General features: G+C 40.6%; 1 protein-coding gene across 3 annotated transcripts in view; it reads right to left on the reverse strand.

Moving 5' to 3' along the window:
- Positions 1-11,568, reverse strand: part of FNIP2 (folliculin interacting protein 2) — a 139,005-nt gene that overhangs the window by 61,783 nt on the left and 65,654 nt on the right. For all 3 annotated transcript variants that reach the window (XM_023228306.1, XM_023228315.1, XM_023228297.2), the window contains exons 6-7: positions 10,678-10,778; positions 8,845-8,916 (exon numbers count right to left, since the gene is read on the reverse strand). In XM_023228306.1, coding sequence (XP_023084074.1) covers positions 8,845-8,916; positions 10,678-10,778 — 173 coding nt within the window. The remainder of the gene's footprint in view (positions 1-8,844; positions 8,917-10,677; positions 10,779-11,568) is intronic.

The raw sequence follows: 11,568 nt of genomic DNA on the forward strand, positions 1-11,568 counted from the left end.
AGCACCCTCAGACTTTGTCCAGGAAACAGGGCTACAGCAAATGATCAAGGCAGGACCCTGGAACAGATTTACGCCCTGCCAAGCATTTTCATTTGCAAGGAGACATCTAGGGAAAGGATGCCACAGAGAACTCTTAACTCTTCTCTATCTTCAGCAGCCACTCAAATACATGTAGAAACAATCCCATCAAAATAAAAAATGTATCAGTGGGATCAGACCCCTATTTCCTCTCCAGACCCATTCTGCACCACTCTCCCTTCCCCACGATACATCTTCGCACTAGCCCTAAGCCCTTCCCGTACCTGAGATGCTCTTTGCTGTGATCTTCACATAGCTGGTTCCTACTGCCATTCAAGTCTCAGGTGAAATTTTCTCTTCTCAGAGAGGCCTTCCATAAGTTTTATTTTCCTCAATGGTAAGTGGTTGCCTACATTTTATTGTCTATTATCTGTGTCTTCTTTATTGAATATAAATCTGTGAGATGAGGGATAATATCCATTTGATCACTGATCTATTCTCATATCCTAGAAAAAGCGTCTGCCACATAAGATGCTCAAGAAATACTGCTGGTTGAAGAATGAGCAAACAATATGTGAAGGATGACAGTGATATCCATCTCAATCAAGTGTGACAGAAATGAAGCATTAGAGAAACACATTTCTGGATAGAATTCAAATACTGAATTTGTTAAAAGTTTCCTGTGGCCAACACAGTATATACGGCATTTAGATTTTCTTTTTTCCCCTGCCTTCACTAAAAATAATTTTTTGGGCCGGGCGCGGTGGCTCAAGCCTGTAATCCCAGCACTTTGGGAGGCCGAGACGGGCGGATCACGAGGTCAGGAGATCGAGACCATCCTGGCGAACACGGTGAAACCCCGTCTCTACTAAAAAAAAAATACAAAAAACTAGCTGGGCGAGGTGGCGTGCGCCTATAGTCCCAGCTACTCGGGAGGCTGAGGCAGGAGAATGGCGTGAACCTGGGAGGCGGAGCTTGCAGTGAGCTGAGATCCGGCCACTGCACTCCAGCCTGGGAGACAGAGCGAGACTCCGTCTCAAAAAAAATAAATAAATAAAAAATAATTTTTTGGATGGTATAAGTGATAGCATGGCTCTGAAGCTGAGCACTTTTTATATCTGTTTGACACAGGGGGTATTACATCCACAACATAATAATGATCTCCGTTTATTGTAATATGACACTACTTATCTTCAAGTTTTAGCTTGAAACACTGGAAAAAATATAAGGTTCCCCAAAGTTTAGCAACTGTATTTCTCAACACACAAACATAGGAGCATTTAAAAGGTAAATGAGTAGAGCTGTAATTATTGTCTAGCAGGAAAATTTCATTTAAAATAAACCAAAAACATTAATTTAATAGGAAAATCAAATTATAAGGATTACATTTTAGTTCCCAAATCACAAAATGACTTTAGGACTTTAAAGGGTCCTCAAAAGCCAAACAGGTACTTTAAAGTTTTAATAAAATTTCTATAAAGGCCCTTTAATAAAAAGCCAATGTTCTTACCACCTTGATTTCAAAACATCTTAAATTTTTTCCTTCTTAAAAAATGTGTATAATTAAAAAAAATTTATACTGTGGTTTTAAAAAAATTCATAAGGGTTCCAAGTGCAGTTTTGTTACGTGGATATGTTGTATGGTAAAACACCTTAAATTTTAATTTATCTAAAGTATAAACGCTAGCCACCTTGGTAACCAACTCACTCTCTGCATTTATATGTCAAATTATTCTAATGTCCTATGTCTTTTATCCATAGTTTGGGCTCTAAGAAAGGTGTCTACAAAAGACTTACGGAGGGCATAAAAATGTGGTCCTTTATTATTCCATTTAAGTAAAAGTTATTTAGTCTGGCTTCACAAAGAATTTTAATTCAAGTTACACTAAATTTATAGATTTCCAAATTTGATGTATTGCTTCATTTATTTAGGTCTTCTTTTTAATATAAGTTTTTACAGTTTCTCCATAGCAGTATCATATATTTTTTCTTAGATTTATTCCTTTATCCCTTACAGTTTTTATTGCTACCTACATTACTTTCTAATTTTTCTTAAACAGGTATGTAAGAATGCAAATTTAGAAAGGAAAAAGCTAAGGCAAAAGACCAAATAAGTTTGTGGAAATGAAAAAGATATATATCCATGCCGGGAAAATACCAAATGTCTGAAATAGGAGAAGTATAAAGAAACAAGAAACTAAGCCACACTACAGATTATCAAGCTCACATATATGAAGACAAGGCAAAGCAAGGCTAAGGCCAAGGCCAAGATTCGATGGTTAAGATACAACCAGGCATTTTAAGATTTGGATAGTTAATTACTTACATAGACAGTGAAAAGAAGAAGCCAAAGGTGATCCTTGCCCCACACACCGAAAAGGACAACACCAACACAAGAGGGGCCAGATGCCGACAAGGCAAGTTGTAGGATATCCTGTTGCTGGGGAGTCAGCTCTAGACTGCAGCTACACGCTTTTATATACTGCAGCTCTAGTCTGAGGCAGGCAGGGCAGAAAGTCCCATACCTCATCAGAACTCTGGAGTGGATGAGAAACTATCATGACAGCCTCCCGGGGAAGGTAGGGAAGTGTTCCAGGGGGATCAAGTTGTACTGCCAGGGCTCAGATAAGATGCAGCTTAAGCCTTTGCCTATATGGAATTGTGCAAGGTCAATGGGTGTCACAGCCTTTTCCCCGACACAAAGAATAAACAAAAACAGTACCCTCCTTTGCTCTTCTCCTCTCTACAAAGCACTCCATCAGTTCAGTCAGTGAAGGGGTCATGTACAAATGGGATGCCATCTGTCATTATTCAATGGTCCCATACTGTAATAAAGAACCTGACTTTATTTCTTGATGTTCAACTCCTGATAGCTTTTAAGCTTTACCCTCCTCTCCCTCTTCTCTTTCTGCTCCACACCTGGGCCAACTGATGAGAAAGCCCAGGTGCTCACTCCTTTGGTGCCAGCGAGAATTTCAAACCATATGCAGGAACCCTCACCCCAGCCTTACCCCGCAACCACCATAAAAGCCCCAGTCTAATCTCCTGTCCCATTCTCTTAAGACATTCTCCAACCAGCTCGAGAAGCCCCACCCTGTTCTCTCCCCAGAAGAGCCTCATCATGTGAGCAATAAGCCTTTTCATATCCTCTTGGTGTGTGCATGTAGAGTCATCAATCTTGACATCTAAACCAAATTTTGGGTGGTTGTACATCCTGTATCTGCAGAGTGACCAAAACACAGGTCTTACATGAACACTATGATAATGTGTATTCTTACCCTGAAAGTTCATTTCAAAGCACTTAAATAAAAATGTTTAAAAGTACATATTATAAGTTCTCCTTATACTGACTTTGTTTATTTTACCACCTTTAAGAACAGAGGAAATGCAGTTGCAGACAGAATGGAAAAAGTATTTTTCTTGTCAATGATGTGAACACCTTGACAAGGAAGAGTCTAAGGCTGAATTCAGGTCAGTAGACAAGGCTCGATGACACCGGTCTCAATCCCAGCCCTCTGAACCTTACTCTACTCATGTACTCAAGACTTCCAAATTTCAGCTTCTGGTCGGGCATGGTGGCTCATGCCTGTAATCCCAGCACTTTGGGAGGCTGAGGTGGGTGGATCACCTGAGGTCAGGAGTTCGAGACCAGCCTGGCCAACACGGCAAAACCCCATTTCTACTGAAAATACAAAAATCAGCCAGGTGTGGTGGTGTGCGCCTGTGATTTCAGCTACTTGGGAGGCTGAGGCAGGAGAAAATCACTTGAACCCGGGAGGCGGAGTTTGCAGCGAGCTGAGATTGTGCCACTGTACTCCAGCCTGGGTGACAAAGCAAGACCTTGTCTCAAAACAAAACAAAACAAAAACAAAACAAATTTTAGCTTCTGCCCCAACCCATCTCACTAGAGCCATTTTCCTATTTCTAAATTACAGCTGACTACGCACAACTGGAGAACACGTAGACATTTCCAGGTAAAAATGTATCCCAATGTCTGTAGCTAAAAAATTATCTTAATATCTGTCTCCCTGACCTGGCCTCCTGCTTTCCCTGTACTGGGTAATGCCCACCTTCCACTTGCTTTCTCAGGTTAGAAACTGGAGAGGCATCCTTGATTCCTCCTTTCTCCTCCATAACCTGTGTCCCATTAATCACTGAACCTTGCCAATGCAACCTCCTAGGATGGCTGAAACCCAACTTCTTCTCTCCCAAGACTCTACTTAAAAATTTCTAATGGGAACCACTAGAATAACCCCTTAAAAAGCTATCTTTTGGATCTGTATATGTAAAGAAGACATATTCAAAATATCCAAAAGAGAATACAATGAGGATGCATTTCCCTCCATACCTGTCCCAGCTTGTGCCGCCTTTTCCAAAGACATTCTATGAGTGGAGAAATGGCTGATTCTAGGATGGGGGTAGGAAATACACAAGATGACTCTGGAGCATCTTGTCGTGCGGAAAGTAAGGAAGTGCTCAATATACCCCAACCCCTCACAGACAGAGGTATGTTAAAGGAGCATGGAAGCCTACTGAGAGAGTTCCCAATGGTCAAAACTGAAATGATTTGAGCAACAAAAGAAATGAAGTGGTGGGGTGCTGTGGCTCAAGCCTGTAACCCCAATACTTTGGGAGGCTGAGGTGGGAAAATCGCCTGAGCCCGGGAGTTTGAGACCAGCCTGGGCAACATAGTGGGGCCTTGTTTCTACATAAAAGAAAAAAAAAAAAAATACTGGGTGTGGTGGCGCATGACTACAGTCCCAGCTGAGGAGGGAGGATCCCTTGCGCTTAGGAGTTTGAGGCTGCAGTGATGTAGTGAGCTATGATCACACCAGAGCACTCCAGCCTAGGGGCAAGAAGACCGTCTCAAAAAAAAAAAGAAATGAAGTAGTATTGGGTTTTAGTCAAAAGTGAAAAATTACTATTAATATATTTGAGTTCATAGTAGTATAATGACTAAACAAATAAAAATGGGAGAAGAGACCTATCTCCAGCAGAAGTCCAAATAATTTATGTAGCTACTCCGTTCTCAAGGAGGGGCAGCGTAATTCCCCACCCCTTAGGTATGGGCTAAGCATAGTGACTTCTTTCCAAAGTACACAGCCTGGACAGGAGGAAATAAAGAGTAACTTTACGGTGGAGAAACTGACAAACACTACCTCAGCCAGGTAATCAAGGCCAATGTTAACAGTCATAAATCATGTTGGTAGTATATACCCTTACAGGATGTGATGAAAATGGCACTTTACTTCTGTGATCTTCCTTCCCCAAACCCATAACCTCAGTGTAATCATGAGAGAAACATTAAACAAATTCTAATAATGGGGCAATCTACAAAATACCTAACCAGTACTCCTCAAGATTACCAAAAACAAAGAAAATCTGAGAAACCACCACAGCTAAGAGAAGCCTGAAGAACATGACAACTAAGTGTCGTGTCCCAGAACCAGAAAAGGCCATTAGATGAAAAACTAAGGGAAAAACAAAAACAAAAACAAAAAAACCTGTGGACTTTAGCTAATAGTAATGTATCAGTATTGGTTCATTAATTGTAACAAATATACCATACCAACATAAGATGTTAATAATAGGGTGAACAGAGTGCAGGTTATATCGGAACTCTTGTACTACCTTCTCAATTTTTCTGTAAGTCTAAAATTGTTCTAGAAAATAAAACTATTTTTAAAATTTTCTCCTTTTATCAACTATTTAGACAGGAAGTTAAAAATTGCAGGCCTAGGCTAGGCATGGTGGCTCACACCTATAATCTCAGCACTTTGGGAGGCCAAGGTGGGTGGATTGCTTGAGCTCAGGAATTCCAGACCAGCTTGAGCAACATGGCGAAACTCCATCTCTACCAAAAATACAAAAATTAGCTAGGTGTGGTGCTATGTACCTGTAGTCCCAGCTACTTGTGAGGCTGAGGTGGGAGGATGGCTTAAGCCTGTGAGGCAGAAGTTACAGGGAGTCAAGATTGTGCCATTGCACACTAGCCTGGGCAACACAGCCAGAAAAAAAAAAAAAAAAAAAAAAAAAAAAGAAGAAAAAGAAAAGGCAGGCCTAAGAGAATAAATAACATCTTTATGTCTTCAATTTCTCTACATCTTCTACTGCTAACTTAACTCTCACACTTGGAGCTCCTGCTGTTTCAGAAGTTGGGTCTTCATCCCTACACAATTTTAGATGGGTATAAGGAGACAAAATCTTAGAGAACAAACTACAGTGTGAACATAAAGAGTTTTGACATTAACAGAGTGTTAAATGCCACCACAGGTGTGAAGCTCACACTAGTCTTGACGTGGACTCCGTGACTTCAGAACCGCTCCCAGGTATGATATCTGAAGGTAAATACATCTACCAGGATAGCAGGGAGAGCAAAATGCCACTCAGGGCCATTTGCAGCCCTCTCCACCATCTGTGCTCCCTTCCTCCCAACAGGAGGACCGGAGACTGGAAGTAAAGACTGCCCAGAATAGAAGTCAAAGTGCCAAAGAAAGCCAGCCTTCTCCAGCTTTCAAAATTCACATTGGTATCATTGTTTATCCCCCATTCTCTTCAATGTGGTTAGTCCCAAGTTCCTCTCATGGACTGCAAAAAAGCATTCCGACCTGGCTGAATCTTTACTTTTCATCTGACTTTCTACTTTAATTTGAACTTGGCTTCCCAACTTTTCTGTTTCTCAAAGAGCAAGGAAAAGTGGTTTCAGGAGCAATTTAGAATCGGAACACAAAGCAAGTAAGATGTCACCCTGTACGACGTGAACCATTTACATGAACTACATTATAAACTGAAAAGTTACCGAGGCAAATCCAAACTTCTTCCTAATCATGTTTTTGTTATTAGGTCCCTCAGATTCCCTGAATCTTTTTTCCACAACAAAAAGGGGCATAAACAAATAAATAAGGTTACAGTTGTACAGAAACTGTGATGTCAGTGTTCACAACGGGCCCCAGTAGAACACTGCTCGTCTTTCTTTCACGGAGAGCTAAAGAGCTCCCACCACACAGAGGCAAACATGTTAAATTCTGTCACCCACTAAGACAGCCATCTTGACTAAGCGTGATCTTGGTCCTAGGGCTGTGCTGCCCACTCTGAGACTTCTGGTGAGGCCCACATCTTCTTGCCAGGAAAGTCAATCATAACAAAGCCTTACTGCCACTCCTGTTGGGCGCTGGGTCGCGGGTGGTTACAAAGGCAGGGAGCCGAGCTTTGGGACACTAAGCTCTGTAACACATGCTTATTGTCCTTGAGTAACTGGTGGAACTCAGTTATCTGACAGTGTCCCACAAAGATAGGAGGAGTTGTCTTCAGCACCATTAAACAGAAAGAGAACCAAACCAGTTTACTTAGTGCTTCATAAGTTGCCCTTCACCTTCTCAGATTTTATGTTGTACAAAAGGGGCTGTAAGTTAAAATGATACCGGTCTGATCAATGAGTCTTTCTTTTCTTTTCTTCTTTCCTTTATTTCTCTCTTTTTGAGACGGAGTCTCTGTCATCCAGCCTGGAGTGCAGTGGCGCAATCTTGACTCAGTGCAACCTCCACCTCCCAGGTACAAGTGATTCTCATGCCTCAGCTTCCTGAGTAGCTGGGACTACAGGTACGCGCCACCATGCCTGGCTAATTTTTTTTTTTTTTTGTATTTTTAGTAGAGATGGGGTTTCGCCATGTTGGTCAGGCTGGTCTCGAACTCCTGACCTCAAGTGATCTGCTCGCTTTGGCCTCCCAAAGTGCTGGAATTACAGGTATGAGTCACTGTGCTGGGCTTGATCAATGAGAGTTTCTGACCAAAGGTTCCCAGCTCAACTTCACAGAAAAGATTATGAACACCAAAGCACAACAATTTTAACCATAAATAAAATGCTATATACTTTACATCATGTGACTTATGTAAACCAAACTGGAGACTCAGCAACAAATCACACTTCATTTAATAACATGAGAGCAGAGTTGCACAGAGTGGGGTAAAAGGCTTTGAGACTACACAGGAGCACAAGGACCTTGGAGTAGTGTCTAAGGGAAGGAGCTGGACAGAGAAATGAGTGAAAGGCCAAGAAGAACATCATGTGAGGCCTGGATCCAGTCTGAGCACCGGCTGGCTGGCGCATTTGTGGATGGTGTCATGTATCACAGGAGAAAGCAGCAGGGTGCTCCTAGTCTCAGTGGAAGGCAGGGGCAGCCTGTATGGTATGTATTCATCAGGCAGAGCACCACACACCTCCGAGTTCTTGAATTTCAGTTCCCTCATTCATCACCCTTCTCTCATAATACAAAATCTCAGATCTGAACCACAAGTCAAAACTCAAAAGAGGTCACATACAAAAGGCGAAACCAACAGATCCTAAAAGCAGTATAACAGAAAGGTTTAGACCTTGAGGCAAGGAGAGAAGGGTACCTGATAAAATTTAGATCAGCATGTCTCTAGAACAGAAGAAACGGTGACCAGGTCAGCTGGCTGGTCCTCCCACTGTCACAAGACAGATTTACTTCCACAAACCCTTCTCTTCCTCTGAGTCTATACTCAATAGTCAAGCAAGCACATTACTAGTACAATGGGCTCAAGGAAGCTTCACTCTGGAAAGAAATTTCTTAATAAACATTAGTCTCATATAAATTTGAGTGTTAGAAAAAAACTAGTTTATGTTGCACAATCACTCATAGATACTGTACATTAAAGTTTCAGATATTTAGATATGTCAGACTATCTTAGGAAGGAAAAAACAAAGAACAGGATGAGGGTTATCCACCTGTCTTCTACTTTCCCAACTTCCGTACCACTGTAGATAGTTCACTCTGTTAGTTAAACCAATAAATGGAGTACAAGTACCTGATCGAGCAATGCCACTGTCCCTGTCTTCATTCTGTCCTCTGCTTGGCATATCAACTGGTGTGCTGTGTGCTAAGATAAAGGAACAAGGAAACCATGTTATTGGGCTCTTCAGAGATACAGTTTTTAAAATGACTGCAGTAATTTTCACATTTCAAAGTAGGCTACTGCTACTGATGATTGGCATAAGCTTATAACAGAGATTAACTAGAAGGCAAAATTAAATATATACAAAGATAATGAGAAGAAAAGAGAACCAAGTAACTATCTCATAAAAATCTGCCTGCATTCAGTTGTAGCATATGAACTTTTTTGAGTGATGTTCAACTCTTAAGGAAAAACTCTGAATAATAAATGATTTGTGCAGCTGATGCAATGAACAAACATTCTCAGGTAGATTTTTTTTTAGCCATTCTCTTCATTAGTAGTAGTATTTAAATGGCAATGTATTTTCAAAATGCTTTATAATCAGTTTTGGTAGTAACTGTAGGCGACTTAGGGAAGAGAAATACTTGAAAACCATTTCATAAATTCAAAAAATGTTTCTCTGTTTATAACCCACTCTCTTGGCAGATAGAAAACATTTATACTCATTTTCAAATATTTCTTCCTCCATTTCTTTCCATATACACCCATACACAGTATTACTGTAGAGTTACTTAGAAAAACTCATGTTCTGGCATGAATTGTGGAAAACACTCTGAAATATTATAGACTTCTAGGAATGCTTCAGACTGACCTAAGCTGCATACTTATTGTGCTAGAAGGTAGATGAGATGCTGCTGTAGTGAAGTTTTAAATGAACAAGCAGCCCAGTGCTCTGCCTGATTATTATACTTGACAGCTATTTTTTGAAGTATGTTTATTTTCACAATTTTAAAGAGAGTATTTAAACGCATTTTCCTCACTCTAAGTAGGTGGGAGCCTGCCAATTTCATTAGGGTGACAGTTAACTATGGTACTTAGCATATTTCAGGCTACAAAGAACAGAAAGGAAAATACCATTTGCTATACTCACAACTTTAAATGTTAGTAATGGAGGTTCCCTACATGTTAATCATGCTAAGACAAGTTAAATCTCAGAGACACCGAGATGACTATACCTGTAAATAACCTAGAAATTGTATTTACACTACTTAAATGAGAGAGAGAGAGAGAGAGAGAGAGAGAAGTCTTCCATGCTCTTATTAGAGTGACTTTTAATGAAACTCCGTGCAGGTAAGGATGCGGTTGAATAAATGGATAAAAGACACCAAGGCAAAGGGAAACAGTTCATAGTAGCAGAAGAGGCCCAGAAAAACGAGAAAAAACAATCCTCTTCGAAATACTAAGGGCTCATTTCAGATCAAAATCAGCTTATACTAGAGTATTAGCCAAGACATTTACAAGAGAGGTTCATTGGCAGAATTTTCAATACACCATGGATTTGGCCGCATTTGAAACCGATATCTGTGATCACAAGAGCCCCTTGGATTTCTAGAGAGGCACAAGTAGGATTTTTCCTAAGAACCTGCACAGGATTTATTAATATGTGTGGGTCACACTGTACTCAGCATTCCACACAAACCTGCAAAGAAAGAAGCACTCCGGGTGAGCCGGAGAGGTCCTCCTTCAGCTACCCCCTGCAGCAGTTTGCTGCTGCATGCTTGCAGCAGACCTAGAGATGGAAACACATAGAAGAGGGCAAACAAAGTACACACACACAAAAAAATAAATACAGATTAAAGATAACGCAAAAAAAAAAAAAGCCCACAACAAACTAAAATAAAGCAAAACACACACCCACAATAGTGTATTCAGAAAGAAAGAATTTGTTTGTGTGTCTGATTTTACCTAGGTTACTTCCAGTACGACAAGGACCCAAACTATTCTGATTTGTATTCAGTTTTCCCAAATTAGGATCTTGGTTGATGTACTCAAAGCTGTCTTGCAAGCTATATCCAGAGAGGGAAGGAAAAGGAGAAAGAGGATACAAATGTCAAGAAGTTACCAAAGCTGTTTTCTAATAAATAGACTTCCAAATGTAGACAACAACTGATCTGTCACTCAATACTTTTCCTTATAAACAAAGTCTCACATCTACCAAAGGGAATTAAACTTGCAACTTCAGGTGAATTTGTTGGAAGAAAACAAAAGCTATTTTGGATGTAGCTCAACCTATGTAACTAAACAACTGTACTTCTAACAATTTCATGTTATATAATAAGACACCAAACTCTAAATTTTGCTTCAGTGACTGACACCTGAGATTCTGTTATTCATTTCTACATTTTGCTTTAGCAACTGACAGATAACATGTTGCCAATCGTTTCAAGTATTTTACATAAACTCTCAAAACGAAATTAATTTTTACTCTTGGTTAACATCAATAAGCAATTCAGCAACCTTTTTCAGGAATAAAATATAACAGAAATTATAATTCTTATAGGAGTTTCATTTCACAACTTCTAAAAAGAACTACTCATAAAAATATGAGGGGCCGGGCGCGGTGGCTCAAGCCTGTAATCCCAGCACTTTGGGAGGCCGAGACGGGCGGATCACGAGGTCAGGAGATCAAGACCATCCTGGCTAACACGGTGAAACCCCGTCTCTACTAAAAATACAAAAAACTAGCCGGGCGAGGTGGCGGGCGCCTGTAGTCCCAGCTACTCAGGAGGCTGAGGCAGGAGAATGGCGGGAACCCGGGAGGCGGAGCTTGCAGTGAGCTGAGATCTGGCTACTGCA

This window comes from Piliocolobus tephrosceles, chromosome 3, assembly GCF_002776525.5.
Source record: "Piliocolobus tephrosceles isolate RC106 chromosome 3, ASM277652v3, whole genome shotgun sequence".
NCBI lineage: Eukaryota > Metazoa > Chordata > Mammalia > Primates > Cercopithecidae > Piliocolobus > Piliocolobus tephrosceles.